Here is a 26,990-nt window from a genome sequence, read left to right as displayed (position 1 = left end):
TTTTCTATTTTAAGGGTACAAATCTGCCCCAGCACAACGTACAGTAGTTATCATCAACAACAACACTGCTGGCTGCACTGAACTCTATTTGATCAACTCTGTGATTAAAATATATCATCTGTATCGGCATGTTTCTTTGACTTCTGAACATGAGAGCTGCTGTTGGTCTTTGACAAACTATTTCACATTTTGCCTTACCACTCAAACCAATGACAAACCAATAGTGTATAAAACAAACCGAGTAAGTGGCACATGTGGTTTCCAGTGCCACTGCTGAGGGGTAAAAATGTGTGACATTGTAAAAAAGAAACTCTACCTGAAAAACCCTGTGGTCTTCATTTGTAGCTTCTGCATGTTCCCTCTCAGCACAGACGATGACAGATGTCCATCTTGTCCATACTCCTGTTATCAGAGAGAAGCACAAGGGGACGGTAAAACAAAAGCATTTTTTAAGGCTTGCTCACCTCTATTGAGGAAGCCTGCTCTTACAGATGTAGCCCTTAAGAACACAATGACCCTTCAGTTTGGCCAGAATAAGGCCCTCTCTTGATTTACAGTCTGGTAACCCCTTGACTGCTCCTGCACTTCAGGCCCTTTGTGACAGTGAAGGCCTTTTTCCTTTATGCTCTGTTGTGAGGCAATCGGATGGGGATACGCTGTCTAATATTGCTTCAGAATTGATATTTTCTATCAAGGAAGCATGTTCCTATAGGAGAAGGGTATATTGTTTTGGTCAGAGGGTGTCATGACATCACAAAGGGCAGTAACCCCTCCCCCAGGTGGGTGACACTACCACAGCTCGGTGTTTGTTCTGCCCTCTGAGTCTGACTTCTCACCGTAAACAGTAGGGCAAGGTGCAAGAAAAAAAAAATGTAAATCTTTTCAGTTGTTAGTCCTGTTGTATTGACTGTAGTGATGGAGGGCAGAGTGTGATGGATGCATTATGAGATGTGCTTCTTCCCCATTGATTAAAGGAATCAAACAAAACACAATTGTTTAGAAAAAAAAAAGAGGAACACTTGTTTGGATAATCAGTTTATTAATGAATTTAAGGCCACTCTGGACTGTGCAGAATTCATAAAGAGAGCAGAAATAACTCACTAAATCACATTGCCCTTGGTTGCTCCAGTACTACCCTGTGGTGACTGTTTGCTATTGCTGCAGAAGAGCTTAAATATCCACATCATAACGGAGTCAAATCTAACAAAAGTGTTACACAGTAAATGATGAAGACTGTACACTGTGACCTCGCTACATAAGCTTCCTTTGTACATTTTACTCCAAAAAAAAAAAAAATGCAACTCTCATCCTGAAACTCCTCACAGCAAATGGAAAGTTACATTTAAAGTCACAAAAATACAGATTCCATTTCACGACACAGACACGGCGGCATGCTGCATGTTTCCTGGGCGAGCACTGATATGTATAATCTCCAGGTTGTGCTCTATACATTCCCTTACTAATAGGATCTTTGCCATGCATATTAAGTCTGATATGCAGATGTCTGTAGGTAAATACTAGTACTGCGTGTTGCTAAGGCCATAGGATTTGGATATGAATTCACGTCAGAGTGATACTACAGTATATAGTCGTCTATTTATGAAAACCACAGGCAACCACTCTCAGAAAGAAAATAACAAAACATGCATGTCCCTTTCCTAAAAATCAGTTTTCTTGTCATGTGTGGTTCAGACTGAATACACGATGGTTTGAAAGAGGCTACAAATAATAACAAGAAGACACGATAGACTCCATAACCATACAGAATAAATCATAATCATGGTTCATACAGCTCACACACAAAAACACAAAAGCTTCCATCATCACAACTTTCAATGCCTTCATCTTTGGTTTCAGCCTTTTCAACCTGCCATTACGGCCGCACTCAAAGGGTAAAGGGACTACTACTTTCTTTTAACACAATCAAATCTGTCAGAGAGGAGGCGTGAAGAGGAGGGGGTGGGTGGGGGGGGTCCACATGCAGTTTATGGGCACTAGTGAAGAGGGAATGGCAAGAGGGTGAAAAAAAACTCAGTGACACTTTGATTATTCTGAAAAATAAAACAAAAACAAACAAAATTAAATGTTCTATATACATTCCAAGGATATCTCAAAAACACAACTCAATTTTCATTTAAATTTCCCAGACTGTCTGAGTCCAGCGCCTGCAAGTAAAGATTCTGAATTATTGATTAAGCATTACGTCTATTGGGAAATCAAAAAATGTAAAAAAATAAAATCAAAAAAATGCTCATTGCCATTCCCCAGAAATCCCCCATGAAACCTTCAAATAGCTTCTCTTTCTCCACTCATTAGTCCCAAACCCAAAGCATCTTCCTTTAGTATATTTAAGGAAGACATTTTTAATCCTGATCTTTAAGAAGCTGGAAACAGACGTTTGATGTTCTTGCTTGAAAAAGATCATCAAAATAATTCTTAATAATTAGAAATGTTCCAGCTCGGTCAGAGATTTAGCTTTTTCTTTTTTCCTCAGAAAAGAGATGATGTAATCCTTTAATGTGATCGAAGCTTGAACATGCTAAATCATATTGTTGTTTTGTAATAAAATAACATCTTACATGTTCACTCAGCAGAGATCTCACAGATTTCTCTGGTTGTGCTTTCGGCTCGAGCTCCTGGACTAGCTTGTTATTTGGCTACTACAAGTAGGAGCAGCTCGTGCTTCTTCACTAATGTGACGTAGAAGAGACTCCTCTTACAGAACAACATTAACTGTTCCCGTTCATTTCTCATGTTTTGAAAACATAACGGGAACGAGGAGGGCAGAAATCATCCTAAAACAATGAACATCATGAAGATTAAGTGACGAGATGTGGAGGGAGCAAGCCAGCACTCTCAGTGGACACGTTTACATAGAACACACATAGCACACTGTACAGAATCGATATAATCTATTTTTAAAAAAATAGGTAAGCAAGAGAGAGACTCCATTTTGATGTGAATGACAAGCTCATGTGAAGGCAGAGGGCTGATCGCGGTCACCAACACCTGCTCTGCTTGCAAAAGGCAAAAATACTCCAAAAAGAAAATCTAAATCAAACATCAAAGATATTTGATATTCTGAGAAGTGAAAGCGCTACACAGAAGAGTCTGTGCCCTGGCTTTGCATGTACACAGCTCAAATGTTTGTTTTTTTACTTTACCCTCAATCATACTAAACATGACAAAAGGCTAATGTATGTTTACAGCATCCATCGCTTTGGGAACAGGAAGATTTAGTTTATCCTAGCGTACGCTAACCAAACAGATATATATATATATATATATCAGCATCTCTGTGTAGGACGAAGCCGTGTCAAACCAGGGCCGAGATATTTGCAGACAGATAAGATATGTGCGTCATCATTAGAAGAAGTACTGATATCAACAGTTACACATGAATCTGTCCTTCACTCTTTGTAGCAGCTTCACACACCCGACTGGAAACAGTAACAGTCTCCTTCACTCGTGTATTCATGGGCGTTGAGGAAGAAAAGAAGAAAAAAAAAAGAGAGCAGACTTTAAAGTGGCGCAGTGTGACTGCTGGAAGCTGCAGCTACTGTTCCATTGATATCAACGCTGTAAAGAATGTAAGGTACGAGTGAAGCGACCAAAAAAAGAAAGAAAGAAAGAAATCACAATAAGTTTCTAAGGCATCATCAGGTTTAAGCAGCGACCACGGCGCTGTAGATATATAAACTCATAGAGTCCAACTTTGACCTTCACTCTTCACTGTGGCTCCCCTGGAAGAATAAGAAGTGATGGAAGAAGAACCGAGGTGGAGAGCCCTCACCTTAAGTCGAGGGATGCAGGTCTATTGTTTTTATTCTATATTAAGTCAGGGTTTTTAAATCAACTGTCCGCATGCAGCATGACGTTGATTCTCCAAAATGTGATGGAAAGAAAAAGCCTAAAATGAGCACACAACAAAGCAGGCCACTGAGAAGAAAAACCACCATCCCACAGGCTGAAACATGACTAGTGGTCTCTCAGGGTGGCCTGTTTCTCTGAGGGGACCTCTTTGAGTTTGGAAGGGCTTTTCTCTAGCTCTTCTGTAGGCGCTTTGACCGCAGGTTTAGCCGCAGCTTTGGCAGGAGGACGTGGTGTCGGGGGAGGGGGGTGAAGTCCCGCCTCGGTGCCGATGTTGACAGTGATGTTGGTGTAGAGGGGCAGGTATTGCCGTGAGATTGTCTCGTAATCAGCCGTGTTCATCCCGTCTAACTTCCAGGTACTACGTGTCTTTGCCAGCATGTTGAACCTGGAAACCAAGAGCAGAGACAGATCGGTGAATATTTAAGGCTGTATGTTATAATAAAAATAAAAACACAGCAAACTGTTTGATTTTAGTTGTCCATGGGAATTCTCCTGATTTCATCCTGCTGTGTTCTCACATCAGCTCACTCGCACATTACGCAGATAAAGTCTGTTCGTGTTCACACATGCAGCTCACCCTGAAAATTAAAGGAGTTTTTCAGGAGTTTTGTGAGTCTGATCGCTCAAATCTGTGATCGAGCAGGGCAGAGTCTATTTAAACTTACTCCAACTCAGATTGTATTAGTCAGCATGCCAATTGATTTCTGATCTGCTAAAAAAATAAAAAAAATAAAATAAAAAAAAATACCCCATCAAGCCAAACACAGCTTGTTGATCCGTACCTCTTTGGGTTCACACCGTTGCCTTTGTCCAGCTTGTGTTTAATCATCTTGTAGCGGCCGACCTTCAGCGTCGGACGAGTGATAAACATCCCCGCCAGAGACACTCTGAGAGGACAACAACAATAAAGTCAGTCTAAAAAACAGTAGATGTTGATCCCACACACACACACATCCATAACACAGACTCAACTTGGTCAGATGAGAAATATAATATAAAATCAAAAATGACCAACAATACACCGATCAGTATTATCAGTATCAAATATCTTTTTCTTTGATGTCATCTGTCAGTATGTCTGCTGAATGTTTCATCTTTTCATTGTGTCTGCTATGAAGTGAATGCAGCTGAATGTGGCTTTATAGCATCTGGTGAATTTCCTCTGCTGAGTAGAAAGTTTTTTTTTTTTCTAACTTTCATATTCAGACAGAGCTAACATCTGTGTGCTTCTGACTTCCAGAGTTAAACTCACATTCTTTGAATCATTTTTCTCAGCTTTTCTTACCGGACTCCGATGTCGTCGTCCTCTCCGCCCCAGCCCCAGTAGTTGTTGGGAAAACCGTTCATTTTGAGGTAGTGCAGTGGCGTCAGAGCTGACACTCCTCCAAAGTACATCTTGTACGGAAGCCTGGTTGGGATAAAAGATAACAAATACAGACATAAGTATTGTAAAATAAGTGTGGAACATAAGATGTGTTCTGTAGGGCTGCACCCTAAAAGCTATACATAACATTCATCGATGATGAGTGGAGTCAAAATCCACAAAGTTCCAATAGTTAGGTGGTTAGTTAGAGTTTAAAACTCTGTCGAGGATTTTCTTGTTTCTGTGTGTTGGTTAGAACTATCTTTAGAGTATCTGGCCAAGCCTTCACTGTAGTTTGTTAAGCAACTTCCCTTCAAGATTCCATAACCATTCATTAACTAATAAGTGAGTTCATTTGTTAGTTAGCTAATAAGCAGCTACGAGTCAGGATATAAACAACTTAATGAGCCATGACAAAAACTGCCTTCTCAAAACAGCAGTCCAATTGAACAAAGCTGCTGAGTGATGTCACACAAAGATATCTTAAATATTCAGACTCTTTATTTGTTGTTTTATAGATTCAAAGTAAACTGGCACTCTGTCAAAAGGCAGCTTATTTCATTTTGATCGTAGCCTAGTGGTTAGTGCACGTGCTCCATGTACGGAGGCTGTGGGCGGCCCTGGTTTGAATCAAACCCTTGGCTCCTTTCCTGCATGTTATTCCTAACTCTCTCTGTCCACTGTCCTAACCCAACCAAGAGGAGTCTTACTTGTAGCCAAACTTGTCCATGGCGATGGCTGCATGCTTAGGGTTGGAGTCGCAGACGTAGGTGTTGCGGTCGTCCTCTGGGATGAGGTCCACATCATGGAAGAAGAGACAGTCCCAGTCTTCCTCTTTCATGGCCTCCCGGAAACCAACATTCATCAGCTTGGCCCGATTAAAAGTGTAGTTACCCGCCTGTGGAGTAAACACAGACAGTGTCCGAGCACAGGCCGTGTGTTAGAAGGACCTCAGCTTTAAGTACACACACAGTAAGCAGTCTGTGATGAAGAGAGAAACTGTCATGAGGGAGTAACAGATACAGAAACCAATATTTACAGCACTTATTGACGTAGAAGTCATTGAAGCAGATCATAATACGATACTGGAAATACAGGGAAAGTGAAGTGTGATCACCGGGGCTGTTGATAAACGCAATACTGCATTAAAGGAAGAATGTGCAACACCTCCTCTATTCTGAAGCCTCCGCTCTACTCCAGCGACACACCTCCAACCTCCCTCCACTCGCGGTCGCTTGAAGAAGTTATTAATTAGAACGCACCATAATCAAGCGCCATTAAGTGCAAGAGGCAGAATTGTCCTTTGCTTGAGCTGTAATCACCTGTGGCCTGCATTGTTGTGTTAGCAGGCTACATCTAGCACACTTTGGTTAGCTCGTAGCTCCATATTGAACATAAATTGACACAGAATGACCGTGATCTAAAGACACTTATGTTACATCCAAATTAGCAGTGAGTATGTTATTCTTCTTTTCTCTATTCCTTGACTAAAACAGCTTTTTACACAAGGCCGTCCCGTCCATGTAAGCATGATGTAAACACGGCTCCGACAACAGAACAGCCGACGGGACTCACGCTTCTCACTCATTGTAGACAGTCATGACTCAGAGATATTTACAGGATATACTTGATTTCTGCTTTTTATGTGTAAAATGTCACACATTCTTCCTTTAATGACAAGCTAACCACAGATGAAGGCATTCACTGACATATTTCCCTTTTTTGCGAGGCTATGATTTTCTTGTTTTCCTCTTTTCGATGTGTGTTTATTGAATGTTGAATCATTTGATGATGCAAACAAGAGATAACAGCAGGGACTGTGAAAGCAGCTAAAGTCCAGGTGACGTTGGTCTGGGAGCTGGAGAGGTGCCGGTTCACTTCCTGAGCACTACTTGAGCAAGGCACCAATCTTCAAACTGTTTGGTCACGGTTTCCTGTGCAGCCCCTCACTCTGACGTCTCTCTATTAGTGCATGACCATAGTAGTGCATATGTGTGTGTCTTTCATCCTAGGTGTGTGTAGTATGTCTCAGCCAGAGTGTAAAATTGAATTTCCCCTCAGAGGATTAATAAAGGGATTTCTTTTTCTTCCCAAGAGTGTTATGTTCTTCCACTACTGTCTCTTTCCTCCCGATGGAGCGGCCTTTTTGTCTTCTACGTCACCAGCACTGTAATCGGCGAAATCAGCGAATTTGTAGAAATTAAATTAAACCCATCACCCGGCTTTGGAAAAGCAACAGCACCTCTAGCACGACGCCGCTGAGCTTCTTTATCAGGCTAAATACAGATATGAGAATATTTAGCATAAAGGCTTAGAGCCACTCTGACAGAACATCTGCTTGACACGATTTCTATGGCACTTAAACAGGATAAATGTGGCGACTCTTAAAAATAGAAGATAAAACAGGCGCTTATACAGGACACCCCACTGTTTCGCTACTTAATCATTGCAGGGAAAGTTAATTCAGAGATAAAGCCCTGTAGAATAATTTCAGTTTTAGCTGAGCGAGGGAACTCAGTTTTGCTTTAAATTTGTAACACACAAAACAGAGTGTCATGATTCACAATGTAGAAAGCCACCATGATGACTCACCAGTACATCGCATTGCTTATCTCTACCATAATGTTGCCTCGTATTTTCAGGCTTTGATCAGATGTTAATTCCCTGATCCATCCCAAAAATAACACACTGCACCATCTGAAGCCTCCTTAATGAAGCTACTAGACTCATTTTTTAGGTGTCCTCTAAACTGAGATTGAAAGTACAGTTCAACAACAATGTCAAAAATCCAGCAGAAGAGGTACAAAAGATAAACTGCTGAAGAGTTGACATGAATATACTGTTACAGCTGCAGCTAATTATCCTGTAACTTGCTACTACAGCACACCAGAGGGCGCTCTTCATCCAGTCTGAAGTGAGGTGGACAGCAAACATCAGTTACACTCTGCATACAGACCAAATTATTTCCATGAGCTGTAAACATCCAACAATGAAATCTAAGTAAAGCCCCTTCGGCTCGTCCTGGGGTGTGTGACTCTACCTGGTGAATGACGTAAATCCCATAGTGCAGCTGTTGTCGCTGCAGAAAAGGATGTAGGTAGTACAGGAGGAACTTGAGGTGGTGCTCTCGGTGTCTGTGGGGAATGATGATGGCTGTCCGGTGTTTCGCCTCACAGTCTGGTGGCCTGTAGCGTCCTCCGCGCACCACCAGGGGATTTTTCCTCTGAACCTCTGCCAGAGTGAGCCCTGACGGAAAGCTGACGTGGATCGGCCCACCTGCGAGACAGAAATGAGTCTGTTGTCATTACCGGTAGGAAACACGATGTATTGTTGGAGCAAAGGCAAATAATGTGGTTAGTGTATGGGAGGCCATGATTTGAATGTAACATCATAATATTTGAAAATGACATCTTTATCTGGATGTGACTTTTACTTCCTGGGCAGAAAATGATACTTTCAAAAAGCTGGTTGTGTAAATGATATGTAAATGATAGAAAACTGATTATTTCTGTGCATGCCTGTAGTTCATTTTACGGGGAATGTGCAGGCAGGCACACACACACAAATGTTTCTGACCCATAAGAAAAGATAAGACACTAGGAGAAAATATCTACAAGGAGAAAGAAGATAGGCACAGAATCAACCAAATGAGCGCATCCGTGCCCACAAACTGGATATGGAAAAAAGGAAGATCCAAATAATGATGGCAAAGAAAAGAAAACCGAAAATGCGATCACTGTTTGACAGGTGAGGCTGAGACAGAGGTGCACTTCCTCTGACAATGTCATTTAGACTGTGATCTCAGGTTTTTCCTTAATGTTTGTGATGTAGCATTGATCACATGACTTTTTGTATAGTGGGCAAATAAATGATCATTTTTGCACTACTGCAACATTGTTCCTAAAAACTCTTTCCAATCAAGCTTTTAATCTGAACAAGGTTGAAACTTTCCTTTGTGAACATTATGAAGGTCTCTCTGATGTCATGCAAACGCATTTTATATCACAATCTGTGCAAGTACGAAACACGTCTGTTTGATACCAACATGTTACATAAGAATACCACTCTGCTGATACTTCCTTCAAATAAACATATTGATAAAAGTACAAGGCCGTCATGATTAAGAGGCATGTATCTCCATAGGTTTTTATTAAAGGAAGAATGTGCGACTTTTTGATCCAGTAGATGTCGTCTTTGAGCACCAGCATGAAACCAAAACAAACTGCTGTTTTGCGACACCTCCGCTATTCTGAAGCCTCCGCTCTCCTCCAGCAGCACACATCCAAACTCTCTCCACATAAAGGAGTTATCAATGAGAACGCACCATAATTAAACACCATTAATTGAAAGTGGTGGACAAAATTGGCCTTTGCTCGAGCTGCAATCGCCTGTGGCCTGCATTGTTGCGTTAGCAGGCTAATGTTAGCACACTTCGGCCGTCCCGTCCATGTAAACATGATGTAAAAACAGCTCTAGCACCAGTACAGACAGCGAGACTCACGCTTCTCACTCATTGTAGGCAGTCACGACTCAGAGAGACATTTATACAGCATATACTTGATCTCTGCTGCATGTATGTGTAAAATGTCACACATTCCTCCTTGATGAGGCATACATCTGCATAGGTCATTATTAAGAAGCATGCATCTACATAGGGTATTAGTCTAACTCTACCACTGAGTGTGTAATGAGTTGCTGAAACAGTGACATAGTAAAGAGGTTAGTTATCCGTTCAGCTAAAAAAAACTTAATCTGATTAGTTATCTGCTATCATTAGTTTAATTAATCAGCAACTGAGCTTCTTAAACTAAATACTTTCTGGTTTATTTACTTCTCCATGAGAGTCAATAGAAAATCTTTTGGTCGTTGACTAAACAAGAAATTTGAGGATGTCATCTCGGGCTTTGGGTATCCCTCCTCCTCTCATGAAACCAGTTTCAGGGCACGGTCACACTGGCTGAACCTCCAGTTGGTTTTTCTTTACTTCCTGTTGCCAGATTGAATATTCACTGGTACTTAAGTTACCTTCAGTCTCTCTTTTTTTTCCAGGAATGTATTCAATGCCTCATGTCTCATTTATCAGCTTGAAGTGTAAAATGACTTTGGAGTTATGTGGGAACAAAGGAGCAGAGGGCAGAGCCTGGAAACCGGTAAACTAAGCCTTCTTACACAACTCATTCAACGTAAACTGAAGAAACACTCAGCACGTTCTGAATGTCTGGGTAATGTGTAACGAGTTTGTGGCAGGGAGAAGACAAACATGTTAAGCTGTCAACTTACAAACTTTTGTTTCTTCAAAGCTTGAAACCACATCTCTGTTGTCATTGAGCAAATTCAAAAGAGATGTGGCTTAAAGGAGTAGGGATGAAAGCTAAACAAAACTGTATCAAATTGAAGAAAAACACATCCTCTTAAAAAGTTATAGGTTCAATGTCCTTGTCATTCGTTTTATCCTTTAGTCATGGATGAACGTTACAATAAGCCATTGTTCTGCATCAGGATGAGGTGTAACAATTGACACTACTCACAGCAATTGAGATTTACAAACCTAACAAAAATCAAACACAATCCATTAGCCTCCCTCTCACGAGTAGGTGGCATTAGGCAGCTATTTTTAATGCTCCTCTGATGTGCTGATGAACATTATTTAATACCCCGGTGGTGGGGCGATGTAAGCTGCAATAGTGAATGTATGTTCACTATGCAGCTTACAAGTAGGTTTTTCTACTCTGCCTGTGAAGTGAGGTATTTAGAAGGTACAATTTAAAAAAGGTGCTTCCTGCATAAATCCTGTTCAGCTCACACTAAAGACATTTGTCACTTGTTAACAATAGATCCATTCAGACTCCAGAGGATTTCTGTTTACTTACTCTGACCAATCTATGCACACTGTGTATGTAAACACTGTAAAAACTCTACCTCATATATTAGCAATCTGTTACGTAACTATATATTCATTATCATGTTCATCTGTTTTTTTGCGTATATTATGTTTAATGTTTAACTTTGTACATTGAGAGCACAGTTACTGAAGACAAATTCCGTGTGTGTGTGTGTAAGCATACATGGCCAATAAAGCCGATTCTATTCTATTCTAAATAACACCCGGGACTACCAACAATGCCCTTACACTCAGCTGTCAGCGTTCTGTTTGACATTGCTGCCAAAGAGTTGCTAAGTACAAAACAGAGGACTTAAGTACGTAAGTATTTAGCGCTTTTGTGCAAAATTCATGCTAAATTGAAAAAAAACAAAAAACGGTTAAGACGTGTTGACATCTGTGTTAAAGATTTTTTTTACAGATAAGTGACACTGCACAAATATTCTGTGTATCCTCTTAAACAATGAAGTTGCCTAACTTGCATAACCTGAACCAGACACATCTCTATCACAACAAAGTTTTTTTTCCAAGTACTGGCATGGCCAGTCTACTTTTTTTTTTTTTTAACCAAATGGCAACCTCTGGAGTTGAAAAATTAAGTGCAAAAAAATGCAGTTACTGAAGTGTCTGGCTTTAGGCTGGCTGCAAGAAAAACCTGATCAGCACATCACATCGTTGCTGTTGGCCAGGATTTATTTCCACTATGGCGTCGCCATGGGCTTCAAAATTCTGCATCAGAAACCAATGGGTGACGTCACCAACACTACGTCCATGTTTCATACAGTCTTTGGTTTTTACACAAATTTTTGACTCAACTTCATTGTTTCATGGAAATGTGTGATGCAACATCAGGCTGCATTGAGAGTGTGGAAATATTTCCTTAATTTCTATGAGCGACACACAAAAGACAAAACTATAAAATTCAAGAGAGTTTCCAGAATAATGAGTGCACATGAAGCAGAAACAAGTGTCCCTCTAATGTGGTGCATCCATGCAAGTGCAGACGCATCAAACTATTCAAGTGAAGTAGACAGCAAGGTCACAGACTTAAAAAAGAAAATGTATGATATATGTCAGGGCGAATACATGTTTAGCCAATACAAGCAAAGCACTGTTATATGAGTACATAGATCTTTATCAGCACACGTTCATTTTGATTTCTGTCTACTGTTATTTCACAATTTTTGATTCAACTTCACTTCCACAAATGGAAAAGTGTGACACATCTTGGAAAGGCTGATATGAAAGGAAATGCAGTACAATTACAGAAAATTGCACTAGAAGCGGAGATAAGTGGCTCTTAGTGTAATGAATCCATGTAAGTGGAGACGAACTACAAGTCAATATGATCAATGACTTTAGAATAAACAGAATTGCATAATATATTAGGGCTGATAAGCCATTATTCAATAAATGCCAAGAATGGTTATATCATGGTTGGACCCTTTTCTTTTTTTGTTAAACCATCATGACTACTATTCTAATGGATACATCCCATACCATATCATACCCAACCATACCATACCTTAACGTACCATCCTATAAAATACCATAACATAACATACTATTCCGTACCATAACATAAGGGGAAACACTGCTATAAAATGTCCTCTGCCTTAATTATTAACAAAGCTGTGACTTAGTATAGAATGAGAAAAGAAGGAGCCTTCTTCGCTCAATACATCTTTTTTTTTTTCCTTCAACAACAGGTTACTGACCAAATTGTATTAATTGATAAGTCATTGGTTGCCATGAGAAGCAAGTCATTTTCAGTTTTCAGTATCAATACTTTGCGATCACTTTATTAGCTTAATAATCTATTAATATTTATTTTTCAATCGTGATAAAATGTTGACTGATGGAAGGGCTGGAGACACAGCACAGCTATCAGTAAGTCCTAGTAAAGCTGAAAGAACCTGATAAATGACTGATGACAGTATTTCATTCTGGAAAAACTCACTTGTTTTTACAATTACCGGTATGTATTTACAGATTTTAAAAAACAGTTACCAGTATTAGGGAATGACACTAAGCAGGTAAGAACACTCACCTATAAGAGGGGACGTCTTAGGGCAGTATGGCATCTCGTTTCCATGGCTATGAGCTTTGGATAGGTGGGAGAGGTTGGCGTAAACGTCACTTCCGCCGAAACTAGCAGGCGTGTGGTTTCGACCAGAGACACCAGCAATGTCTGGTTTGCGGAAGATTCGGATGAAGTAGCTGACTCTTTTCTGGTATCCCTCTCGGGACAGCAGTGCCATGACAACCAGCTGGATGCCCAGGAACATGAACAGGTAGCGCCATTTGGAGTGGATACTGACCATGGCGACAGCTCTGCGTCGTCAAAGCAACGAAGGCCAAGAGGAGGCAGTGTAGAAAGTTCACTGGTGTGGAGCGATAAGACTCTCTGTGGTTTTTAATGCCGGGGTTTGTAATGAGGCGTTCCCAAAGATTAGAAAAAATCAGGAAGGTGATGATTGTCAGCTGTGGATGAGGCTGGTGTAGAGGCTGTTAACACCCACGCAGAAAGTCAAATATTCTATGTACCTAATCTATAATATGGCAACACACACTGCATGTGACTTTCACTATGTGTTTTGTTACGTAGATAATGAGTGGCAATATTGAGAATGATTATGCAGAGTAAGAAAAATGGCAAAAGTAACACAAAAAAGGCACTTTTGGTAAGCTGATATAAAAAATAAACACCAAGGAGAGGAAAAATAAAAAAATATTCTCATCAAAAAACAAAAAACAAAGTCTTGTTTACTTTTCTCTATTTCACTGCATTACTTTTCGCAGCTCACTATGTGGTAGATATCGCCAAAGTCGACTGCTGGTCCAATGTGTGGTTGGACTGGGGTGGTATTGCCAGTCCCACATCATGTGGTCTCACCCTCATTGAATTCCATGTGTTGCCCTGTGAAGCTCATTCTCCTCTGGTCAAATAAACGGCAGCGTCAGTGTCTCTCACTCGCTCTCTCTTCCTCCCTTTGTGAGTTTTATGCTGCCTTCTGTGTTCCCTCATGCTCTCTCCTGAGGGAGGCCTCCACAACAACAACAGCCGCCATGACAAAAGGGAGCATATGCAGCCGTATAGGGCCTATGCTTTACACAGGATTACACACAGTGTCCACCGACTCTCTGACTGACTCGCTGGAGAGACAGGGGGAGTGGACCATGACCAGCGTGGGAGGAGTGGTCAGAGGTTTGCATGTGTGTGTGTGCGGGTGACTTTGTGTTTGTTAGGGGGAGGGATTCAGTGGAGGGTCAGGCTGAGAGGAAAAGAATAGGGGGGAGATGGAGGAAAATGAAGAGGAGGAGGAGGAGGGAGAGTTTTGATCCTCGCTGCTATTGTCCCATAATGATGCAATCCATGGCTATGAGACAGCTCAAACAGCTCACTGGGCTGACAGCCACTGGACTCACTGGATGGACAGGAACTGGACCAGTCGCAGCAACACGGCTCTGAAAGACACAGAAGAGGGGGAGGGACAGTTACATGGACTGACAACCTTTGGTTCACACTGTTTACATCAGCGATTTTGCACTTACAGCAGAATGACTATCCCATGCAAACAATGACTAATTGTGTGCAGTACAGGCTCAACAAATGGATTGTGTTTGTTTACATGGAGACCCAACAGCACAGTTGGAAAGCCTTGACTAATCAGGCCCAGCGTGGGCCTGAGTGCAGAAGCCTCCCCAAAGAGAGGCCTGCTGCCCACAGCGGATGGCAGACAAAAAGCCGTGCAGCACAGTGTGGATGAAAACTTCCTAATTTACGAGCAAAAAAAAAAACTCAACGGCCCTGTTGACGTAGGTTGCTGAAATGTTTTCAGGCCAAACTTAACCCCGACCAATACTCTGGAGCTGTCTGCTGCTGTATCAAACAAACCCTTAGTCGCAAATCAATTAGTGCTTGTTAAAGTAGCCAGCCTCAGACCACTAATCCTAATCCCACTGAATGCTGCGAGACTGGTGAAGAGATTGAAAGAGACGGACAGAAAAAAATAGTTCAAAGCAACTAGAGCAGCTGCCAACCTCTCACCTACACAAAGTACCATCACTGGTCTCAGTGCAGACTCCTTCCTAAAAGTGTGCCGTCCATGGAAAGATGTTGAGCACATTTTAAACACATTTCCAGCACATTTGTTATTATTTTTTTATTTAACCTTCATTTAACCCATTGAGATCAGGCTCTCTTTCACAAGGGTGACCTGGCCAAGAGGGCAGCAGCACACAGTAATATATTCTTCTTGGTTTGATGGGAATGTAGAGTTACCAGAATTTAAAACTTAGATGTGTTACTGGCAAAAAATCCAACATTGCTGATAATAATGACCAAATATTAATATAATATAATATTAAATGTCTTAATTGCACACATATTAGCAACAACTAGATTGCGAAATATTGCCAATGTATTTGTGCAATTAAGACAGTTCCCTCTCTTTCATTGGGGGCAGCTTTTGGTTAGAAATATGACTGAAGATATTTAAGCTTCTGTACTTCTTCTATACCAAAAATCATTTAATTAACAGTGATTTTAACACATGATATTGAATACATTACAACTTAATAATAATGAATTTAGGTAGATACAGAAAATTATGAATATCTAAAATGCAGATGTATTAATTCCTTTTTTTCTTTTTAATAAGCAACAAAATGCCCCTGGTACCTGACTGGAAAAATACTCAAGTTTGTGTTAGATTAGCACCAAAAAGGAACCCAAAAAAAATAAGCAATGTTAATCTGTTGAGTGGCCAAACATACCCTGCTGTTTGGTTCATTCCTACTGAATAATCAGACTTGCGCAGACATATTCAGCCCTTGGAGCCTGTTACGGTAATTACACAGGGGAAACATTACGAGCACTCAAATGAGGGCAGAGTACATAAGATTTCTGAAGCAGTGCTCTTGTGCTTTCCCTTCTCTTGTGTCTCGTCTGTCAGTCAAACAACAATCTACAAACTGGTGTATCACACCCAGCTTGTTAAGAAACAAAGGAAAAAAGAGACAGCAAAAACAAAAGCAAAGACCAAAGACAGCAAGCTCTAAAGAAAGGGCAAAACGAATAACTGTAAACCAAGTAATTAGTACAAGTATGCATCTTGCTGCTTTAAGGTCGATTGAAAGACACCAACTACAAAAAAAATAAATATTTTAACCATTTTCAAGCCAAAGTGTCTTTCAATTGCTGGTTCCACTTTCTTTCATAAAATGATGTTTTGCTGATCTTTCTTGTAAATGAGAAATAAGCATTTTATAACTTGCCTTTTTTTTTATGTTTCTGACATTCAGTAAATTTGACATCTTAAAATCACATAAATAACGAAACATTCTTCAGTAACAGTTTTGTTCATTAAAAGGATCCTTCTAGCGGTGTCATCATTTTACAGAGTTCCCTCTGTGAACATGGTGAGTAATACTTAAATATTTCATAACCAACAGGAAAAGGCTTAACCTCTAAATATGGTGGCAAAAAAAAAAACTGAGAATGATCCTCTAACTGTGAATCCTGGCAGTGTAACAAACAGTCTACAGACATATTGATGACACCTGACAGACTCACGCTTTCTACACTGCAGTGAATTTCTGCTTTGATGGCTGACTGAGGCTTTTCAGTTCAAGTATAATAAAGGGTTTTTTTTTTCTCTGAGGGGATAGATGGAGAGGAAAGCCTCTGCTTCCCGTTGCAAATGATTTTTATCTGCATGAGGGACTGTGAGCAGATGGGAGTACGACACCCTCTCACTTTGCCTGGCCTCTTTAATAACCCCATAGATTATGGATATGGTTCGTAAAGATCATGCTTCAAAGACTGTGGTTAATCCCACAGCGCTGAAATCCAACTCCATCTAGAACACAATAACAAGCAACCTGGAAAACAGTAATCTTTATTCAATGTGAAGACTCACAAGTTGGTTCATGATCTTTCAGGCTTACTAGATTAATATAGATGATGAAAACCTTTCAGTTTCCACAGACAAAACATGGCCGACTCCATCCATGTGCTGTGTACCTTAGAGCAGTTACATGGTTAGGTGTCATACTTTAGAAAAATAAAAACCCTGAGAGAGAATTCAAACTTCCTTTGACACTCCCTTTCTGCTTGCTCATATTCCAGTGTCATATTCATGTAACGAGATACAGAAAGGTCTTTACAAAAGAGAGAACTGATAGGTCTGGTTTGCTTCGATGCTTGAGGGCCATATTGTGCGTGAGCTGGCTAATACGGTGACAGAGCTTGGCACTAGGCACCTCCTTCAACAAAGCTCAGGCACTGACTTAACACGCATATAAAAGAGACCCAGTGACTAGATTTGGACGAATCTTTCTGCGTTAGCTAAAAGGCCGAGGACGAGGAGGAGTGAAGCAAAGAGAGAGGGAAGGACAAAGCGAACTGAGAGGAGCTGCAGGGGGAAAGAGAAATGCAGCCAACAGTCTGGTTACACTATGTTCTTTTGACTTCATTGTCTGCACAGACATCCTTCCTGTCCTTATTTAGAATTTTTTTTAAATCAGGTTCGGTATCACACATTGTAACATCAGCACACCAACGCAAACCTTTTCTGCTCCCTCATTTTATTGTTGTTGTTTTTTTTTTTCAATACTTTATTTATAGCTTTTTTTTTTACAATACAGACAGAGCCCCTGGTTTTTAACGATCTGTGCATTGTGTGCTTCAAACACTGATGGCACATCACAGCCGACAAATGGGACATTTTCTTTTCTGCCCAAGGGCCTTTAACATTACATATATGGTATGTCGGACTCCGCAGGCATGCTTGAACACACATGAATGAATGCAAGAGAGGGCTAGCATGGTGAGAATGAAGAGAAGACGAGAACATAAAAGGAGATGGGGGGGTATGGGAGTTATATATTTAGCTCATCATCTAGGGACTGTAGCTTACGGTCAGCGCTGCTGTTCAAATCCTTGAGGGATGGCAGAGAACTCATGCGCAGTCCGCTGACAGCAGCCTCAGCAGCTCCATAGGGAGATTAACAGGCAGACAGACCAAGTCACAGTGCAGCGAGGGTGACAGCAGAAGTTGTTCACCCAATCAGACAATCCTACTGAGCCTCTTGGTCCAAACACCTGAGTCACTTTCTTCTTACTCCCCCTTTTTTTCATTCCCCAAACAAGGTAGCTGATTCCCTCAACTAGAACTGATCAGCATGCACACAAGATATAATCAATAAACGCAACAAATAATCCCTTTTTCAAACTGCTAGAATAAAGACTCTACCTTTTTTCATCTGCTCAGCTGATGCTCTGCTACAGGTGCTGCAGGCTGTACAGGGAGTTTAATAAAGAATGCGGCTAGAGCAGTTTCTGCAGGAAAAACCACATGCTCAAAGATTTTTTTAAATTGATCTAAGCATGGCTCTCTGCTTTGTATATTCTGTAAAAGAACGTCTATGAGCCCAATGACATCGGTCAACCGATGTCTCAGTCTGGCTCTTTTCAGTCTTTTCAAATGTGTTATGTGTTACTTTACAGCTTGTTAAACACAGAAATTCCAGGCGCAGCTGGTTCACATCAAATGAGCAGAGCGGAGAGAAGAGACGGACCTATCACTGCTCATGTACGATGGTATTTTTTACTCGTGAAATGTTGCGCCAACTGCCTACCAAGCAGTTTATCTGCCAAGTGTTACCTCACGAGACCCACAACGGTTTTGTTTTTTTGTATTCCTGGATAAATAGATTCAATTTTAGATGAATCCCTTTATTCTTTTCTCATTAATCAATACCTTGTCTGTTCCTTAAAATGTCATTAAATGGTAAAAAAGGTTTCAGAAAAAGTTGAAAGAATGTGCACATGGGGCAACAGTTAACTGAGTATATGCAATTAATATGGAAACGGTAACACTTGTGTGCTGTGTATTTTCACTAAGACAATAGAAGAAATAGAAACTAAAAAAGCTTGCGAGAATAACCTAGACGAGACGGTGTTGTCTGGTAAAGACCCTAACCTTTTAACCCCATTGAATCACATAGCAGAGCTCTGCATTAGAGGATGGAGCTTTCACATCTGCCATTGCATCTATATTTGCCGGCCTATTGAGGATAAGTGAATGCTCTTTAGTCTTATATGTGTGAGCTTCTGTTAAATCTGCTAAAACCCTACTACTGTAAGTGGGGGAAGAACATCCATCAGATCCCACTCGCTTAAAGCTTTGAAAGCATAAGACTGCAGCATGCTTTAAGGACTTTTGATCCATCCCTGTAAGAATCATCGATCTAAATATTGAAAACTGGTCCAGCCAGGTTGTATAACATGATAAATAACAGAAGAGCTGGCTTTAAAGATGACAGTCAGTAGAAGAGGTTTCAGTTCCATGGGTCTCTCTCATCAATATGATGCAATGAAGAAATTAATCAAACCAAATTACCAAAATAAAGGTTACTTTTTACATTCTAAAGGATATTTGATCATTCATTTAACTTTGCAAGTAGCTAATTAAGCCTGCGACAATCATTGATATTTCTTAACTTAACTGTATATGGTAAGTTTAAACTTAGACTCACAAAGCTGCAACTGAATGCATTCCTACCAGAGAGAAAATAACTAATCAGTTATATTAGATTAAAGAATTGAACAGAAATCTCTGTATACTTTGGAGTAACTGGAATTATTTCCAGATCATCAGGGGCTGCTTCAATGGGTGAGGATAACAAGAGGAGGACAACAGCAGCAACAATATGAAGCTACTTTCCTCAAACTTGAAGTCATTTATTTCTTGATCCTTCTTTTTCCCCCCACATGTGCACTCCCTGAAAGTTATACACATATGCCCCTCACAGCAGGAAGTGTCAGAAGGAAAGTGAAGTGGGGCGGTTTTAAGAGTCAGGAGGACAAAACCTAAATAATACACCAGTTTAATCCTTAACATCAATGCTATATGGAATTGGTCATATTCACAGTGTAAAGAAGAAGAAGAACATACTGACTATCAACACATAATAAAGCAGCGACAGAGGTTGCATGCCTGGTGCAGAACATAAACCTCCACCCTCTCCCAGTCGCTCACTGAATTTTCCTGAATAGTACCTGCTGCATACACACATCGCCTCACCTGACCTCTTGCTGAGCTTTTACTACAGGGCTGGCAGGAAAAATCCTCGATAAATTCAGGTTGAAGAAATGTGCCTGTCTGTAGTTCAACCCGGAGAGTTTGTTTAATAGGGCTTCATAGACTTCTCGTAAATTGAGGTTTACGATGCAGGGTTGCAAAGAAAGTAATTTACCGATATTTTTTAGCCGCAAATAAGTATCCCATCTAAAATCTAAAACAGAATGCAGCATCGAAATACGTATTTTTACTTCAGTTAAGCTCTGACGTTTACAGGTTAGCTCTTACAGTATGACAACTCTTCACATATTCAGTCTGCAAATGGGCAAAGTGTCAATTACTGTGTCCTGTTTAAAGTCACAAAGATTGGAGGCTGTCAGAGATTATACGCAACATTAAACTAAAATTAAACCAGTGAGCGAGTAAATCCAGTGGATGAGGAAGGAGGACAGAGACAACATGTGAAGACTGAGGCACAAGAAGAGGAGAGATTAATGTGTTATTTAATAATCAATATGCAGTGAATGTGCATGAAGACAAAAGGCAGGGTGGTTATAACCGGTCTGGTTACCTACTAGACAGGTAGGAACAATGTGACCTTTGGTTCATCGTGACTTTACATGAACGATCATACCGAGTGTGTTCAGAAGCAGGCATGGTATCCTGTCAGCCGCAGAGTAGAGCAACAGCACAAAGTGTTTAGACATTTCCACTGGGGCTTTAACTTTGCCCTCAGTGTTTTGTTTTTCTGGCAACCATTCCGCTCTGAAAACAGTGTTGTGTCACATTCTTTGTACTGATGAAATGATACCCATTACAAATGTGTAAAGAAATTGATAAGTTACAGTGGGCCAAAGAAAGGACAGTTTTATTTCTAAAGCTGAAAGGACAAACGACAATATGCCTTGGTGGACAATCTGTCATGCAAATGAATCCCTGGAAAGACTTCTTTCCAGCAGACAGCCCAGTAAACTATGTCAATTGTTCCTCCTTTTACTAATCCATGCAGTAATACCAGAGACAAATATGTGCGTTATGTACTCAGTAACTCATTCTTTAAAAACGGATGCAAGTTTTAGAAATCCGGGTCTGGCCTCTTTGACTACAGGATTAAATTCTTACAATCCTTTTTAACCCTTTAATGCATGACTTCACTACATAGAGAAGCCTTGTTTGAACCACTCCAACTGAACAAATACCAGGTACCGTCTTAAGGTCCTTATCATTAGCATACTGGAATCTCATTGTTTTCTTTCGGATCTACATCCTGTATTTTAAAACGGCAGCAGGAACGTGACTCGTCTCCAGACACTGATGACAGTGGCTTTATTAACACGGCAGATTAGATCATGCAGGAATCATGTTTAAGGTGAACACAAAATTAGAGTATTTTGCAAAAACGCAACATTTATGACTTTGATCTGTTACCACTGTTAGTCAGCAGGGTGATAACACAAACAATTACAGCGTTGTCACAGCCTTCTATTTATACCAATTAGATTAAGTACTGTAATAACCAGCATATAAATAAATTTGAACAAATAGATATAGTTATTAGTGCTGGGAATCTTTGGGTGTCCACGATTTGATTTCAATTCTTGGGTCATGATTCGATTCAGAATCTATTTTCGATTCAAAGCCAATTTGGATTCAAAGTCTATTTTTGAATTATTACATACGTCAGGATCTACTCCAGTCATCTGTGACATTGGCTGAATTTCTTGCTGCTTCATTTGGCATTCTTTCTTGAGTTAATGAGCAAACCGTAGCACTTAGCAGGGACTGACTGATTAGCAAAAAACAAAAAGTTATGATTCTAATTTAAAATCTCAGAATATAAGAATCTTGATTTTTGCATAAATCAAGTGGACTTGTGTTTCCAAGCCTTTTGTAGGCTATCCCTTTAAATATGACTTACAACTTAATCAACAGAGATGTCCATTACATAAATGGTGTTCATAATTATACAATGTCTACGATCAGGCTTATAAATTTCACTATGTCTCTATGCCTGTTAAATCTTGATCCTCTTGTTTCCATGATTGTGGGAAGCCAAAATTTGAATTTAAACTTGATTGATGCCCAGCACAAGAATGGTCCTAAATCACTCCTAAGCTCCAATCTCTTAAAGTGAGGACATGTGAGTGTAAGCTATAACTTACACAAGTATTTCAAATGATTAAGATCTTACACTGCACATAGGAGTGAAACTGGTGTGGACAGGTGTGACCAGCATAAAGCAAAACAGCATTCTCACAAACAGATCATTTTTCCCCTCACTAGATTACCTTAACATTAAGAAAATATTCTTTACACAAAGCACCGTTCAAATTACAGCAAACTTACGGTAAAAGCATTACTCAGATTCTGTATACAAAAGCAGGCCTTTTCCCTCAAGCACCAAGCAAGCAAGACCAGGCAATGCAATAAAGTGCAAACATGCCCTGAGAAAAGAGGTGTCTGCATAACAACGCGTGCCAGCGTCCGTGTCATGGCAACCCATCCTGGGCCCTGCCATTCATCGTGGGTGCAGCTGGTACACGTCTCTGTGGCTGTTCCCTAGAGTACGACTCTGCTGGGACAGACTGCTTAGGAGAAAAAGGGGGGAAAACACACCACATCCCTTCATCTTACTCCAACCCTTTCTTCCTTATCTTTCTGCCTTTTGGATACTGCCGCTGTTGCCATGGAGTCATTTTCACCTCCAGCTATAACCAGCCCACCAGGGACAAGCACAGAAACTTGCAGTGCTTCGCAAACTTAGCAATGACAACTATGTAGACAGAAACCCCCATGAGACCAGAAACGAACAACAAGACTGGAGCAACAAGTTAGACAGGAAAGAAGAGAGTCATCACCGTATAGGATATGTAACATGAAGAGTATGTAAAAACAAAAAATGTCACCAGGCCTTCCAAACAGTTGTTCTTTGGAAGTATCGATGATTGAGCGATAATGAGGAACAAAAGCCAAGTGAAAAACTATATCAGAAACTGATGCTGACACCAACAACTGAAAGTGACAGTACTCCCTTTAAAAAAACAGATATCAGTAAGCTGTTCATAAGCTTGAGAATGTACCCATAACACCGAATTTCCCTCTGGGATTAATAAAGTATTTCTGATTCTGAACATTTTATAAGATGACTAGCAGAAATATTGCGATTTTAAACATTTTGCGATATGCTGAGAATCGCGACACAATATATTGCGATTAAACTTTTTTATCTGCTTATTTTGTCCACAAAACTAAACGAAATCAAGAACTGTTTGGTCATATAAGAAACAATTCTCAGTCTATTCATCTCACCTCAGTCTTTTTATTTCTACACAAGGGGAGTCAAGCCCACAGACCGACCAACATTGTGATAAAACTAAAACCCTGTAAAAGGCTGCATGAACTTCACAATCTGAACTGTTGGTATTTCAGTCTAATCCAACTTGAACATGAGTTTTTTCCCCCAAAATCTTCATACCCCTTAGCAGAGTCTATTACACACACACACACACACACACACACACACACACACACACACACACACACACACACACACACACACACACACACACACACACACACACACACACACACACACACACACACACACACACACACACACACACACACACACACACACACACACACACACACACACACACACACACACACACACACACACACACACACACACACACACACACACACACACACACACACACACACACACACACACACACACGGAAAACATGAATATACCCCTTTTCTGGCCTGTGCTCACTGTAATTGTCTCTTGTGTTGCAAAAAAAAAAATAATAAAATAAAATATTGATACTTGGCGGCCATGGGATGATATAATTTCGCCACACAAAAAAATCGCGATATTATGCTGTATCGATTTTCCCCCCACCTCTAGAGTATAAAATCATAATTTAGGACAAAACAGAGTTTAATGTAGGGCTATACAATATTTTTTTGATGTGCTATTGGAAGTATTTTTTACAGTTATTCGCACTTTTGTTAAGTAGTAAGATTTATGATGATCAAACATAGACGTTTATGAGACTACAGAATGTGATGTGTCAGCCAGTGTGCAGCAAAAAATTTAATTTGTTTCACACAATATTTAAATTCATAACATCAAAAGTAAGATAATATATATAATATGCATATGCCGTTAACAACCTTGCATTCCAAATTTGAGATCTTTTCCACTGGGGCTTTAACTTTGCCCTCAGTGTTTTGTTTTTCTGGCAACCATTCCGCTCTGAAAACAGTGTTGTGTCACATTCTTTGTACTGATGAAATGATACCCATTACAAATGTGTAAAGAAATTGATAAGTTACAGTGGGCCAAAGAAAGGACAGTTTTATTTCTAAAGCTGAAAGGACAAACGACAATATGCCTTGGTGGACAATCTGTCATGCAAATGAATCCCTGGAAAGACTTCTTTCCAGCAGACAGCCCAGTAAACTATGTCAATTGTTCCTCCTTTTACTAATCCATGCAGTAATACCAGAGACAAATATGTGCGTTATGTACTCAGTAACTTGAGATCTGTTGCTTTATGTCATATCTCTTTATTTCTTTTAGATCTTTCTCATTTTTACATATTTTCATATCTTCTCTGTGATTGTTACCGGGTTTGTTTTAGTGCCTCTTTTTTGTACTTTGTAATGATGCAAATTTGATGTCTCGTGTGAAGAACACTTTGAATTTGCTTGTCAATATGCTTTAAATAAACTTTGCCTTGCCTTTCATTCATTTTATCACACTTTTCTTTTGCACTTCCTATAACTTGGTTACATTTTCAGTCAAAGTTTCAGCCCTAGTTTTAAAGTGAATACATAGGAAGTATCTCATTCGTGCTTAGGTGGAGTTGAGATTTTAAAGACAGAAAGCTTATCGCCTGACACTTAGGTGTGTGTCTAATAAATAAACATGTGAAGAAAAACGGGACTGGGTGTGCAGGATGACTGAAACTGAAAACGAATCACCAACAAAGATAACACCCAAGCAGCTTAAACTGTTAGTGGATCTTCTGTGTAAAATAACTATGTGGTCCTTCTGCATGCCTCCTGCACTGGTCCTCTCGTACCTCAAGTACAGACTCAATCAATCTGACAGTTCAGAGGGGGAGGGGGGGGTCGCCGCCAAGCAAAGCCTTTTGTTCTGCAGAGGAGGGTATACATGAAAGTACAGGAAAAGACTAGATGACTATGACTATGAAATATTTTTTTCGGCAGGAAACAAGCGACTCCTGCAAGAAAGTAGCATGAAATGTCACAACCATTGCGTCTTTTCAAACCTCTGATGTGTCACCACCATGGTCACCCCATTCAGCCCCTCTTAAGATTTAAGATGAACTTTTATTGATCCCCGCAAGGGGAAATTTCAGTTTTTACACTCTGTAAGTCATGAACACACTGAAATATACACACACAGGCAAAAACAGGATCCTATGGACATGCACTAATGGAGGGGGGCCAGGGTGACGCGGCGGCCCACAGGGTGACGCGGCGGCCCACAGGGTGACGCGGCGGCTGATGGTGGGGAGGGGGTTTGGTGCCTTGCTCAGGGGCACCTCGGCAGTGTTCAGGAGGTGATCTGGCACCTCTCCAGCTACCAGACCAACTTCCATATTTGGTCCGCGCTGGGACTTGAGCCGGCGACCCTCCGGTTCCCAACCCAGGTCCATAAAGACTGAGCTACTGCCGCCCAACTCTTAAGCAGTTACCTGTTAAAGGTGCACTATGTAGATTTGGTAGTGACATTTAAAAGTTGGAGTGAAAGATGCTATGTCACGATCTTTTGTGAACTAAATACACAAACTTTATTCAATGGAAAAAATGGGCCCCTGGATCACTGCTACCAGGAGAGTTATTCATCTTCAAACAGTGTTACAGGGGGCAGATTTTCCTCTGACGACAGTTTTTGTCTAGAGTTATGAACATATACAACTTAATCTGTAGGTACATTTCTCCAACTTTCATATTTCTCTAACAAAACTCCATAATGCACTGAGTTGTGGCCTCTTCCTGTTAACAACACTTCTAATTGAGTCCAAGTGATGCATGGACAGATTGACAAAGGAAACAGAGTGGACCACTTCAGCTGAAAGTTGTGTGTGAACACGTTTTTAGGTTGACGTTATAACACCCTCGACGTAACTCAATGTTGTCTTTGTAGCTCGGTAAACTTATGCCAACTAATAACTCGCATAAAAATACAGAAAAAATGTGCACCTTCCCAGAGTCTCAGCTACGATTTAAACCAAACATCGTCAACAACAAAACACACCGTCCGGTCCCCGTTTACACAACACAGACTGTTAACTACACTTCAACTGTTGTGTTAACTCAAAGCGAGGGATAATGAAGCACACTTTGAAAGCCTTTAATCCTTTTAAACTCCACCGAGGAAACTAGTCGCACCAAACCTCCAACTACAACCGATCCCTGCCAGCTGTGACGGGAAACACAAGCCACAGAAAGCCGTGCTAGCCCCTGACGCTACCCAGTTAGCCACCTAGCTAGCTGGAATACACACACACACACACTCACACTCTCACACACACGGTGCTCCTTTCGCTGTTAGTTTGCAGTATATTCCCGCAGCTTTATTCTTACCGGAGAGGCTGTGTGTGTCCCTTGGGTGATTAAGTGTCTGTTAGTCGTCACAGTCCGCGGCAGTAGCCCCTCTCCTCCGGGTTAACGATGTGTTTTGAAGTTGATGTAATGTGGACGCTGTGATGTGAGAGGAGTCTCCGCGAGCGAATGAGCCGAG

The 26,990-nt window shown here is 40.6% G+C and overlaps 1 protein-coding gene across 2 annotated transcripts; it reads right to left on the bottom strand.

Moving 5' to 3' along the window:
* Positions 1-1,018: 1,018 nt before the first annotated feature.
* si:dkey-199f5.8 (beta-1,4-galactosyltransferase 3) lies at positions 1,019-26,990 on the bottom strand. 2 transcript variants are annotated; one of them, XM_061050067.1, is made up of 7 exons: positions 26,834-26,990; positions 13,168-14,585; positions 8,277-8,512; positions 5,947-6,134; positions 5,159-5,281; positions 4,656-4,760; positions 1,019-4,258 (listed from the first exon to the last, which is right to left on the bottom strand). In XM_061050067.1, the coding sequence occupies exons 2-7, from the start codon at positions 13,439-13,441 to the stop codon at positions 3,979-3,981; spliced, it is 1,206 nt and encodes a 401-aa protein (XP_060906050.1). In that variant the 5' UTR covers positions 13,442-14,585; positions 26,834-26,990; the 3' UTR covers positions 1,019-3,978. The 2 variants fall into 2 exon arrangements, with proteins under 2 accessions (XP_060906050.1, XP_060906049.1); XM_061050066.1 differs by lacking the exon at positions 26,834-26,990 and having other exon boundaries at positions 13,168-14,609.

The sequence above is a fragment of the Labrus mixtus genome, chromosome 11, assembly GCF_963584025.1.
Source record: "Labrus mixtus chromosome 11, fLabMix1.1, whole genome shotgun sequence".
Classification (NCBI taxonomy): Eukaryota; Metazoa; Chordata; class Actinopteri; order Labriformes; family Labridae; genus Labrus; species Labrus mixtus.
This window is presented reverse-complemented; position numbering and strand designations above follow the sequence as displayed.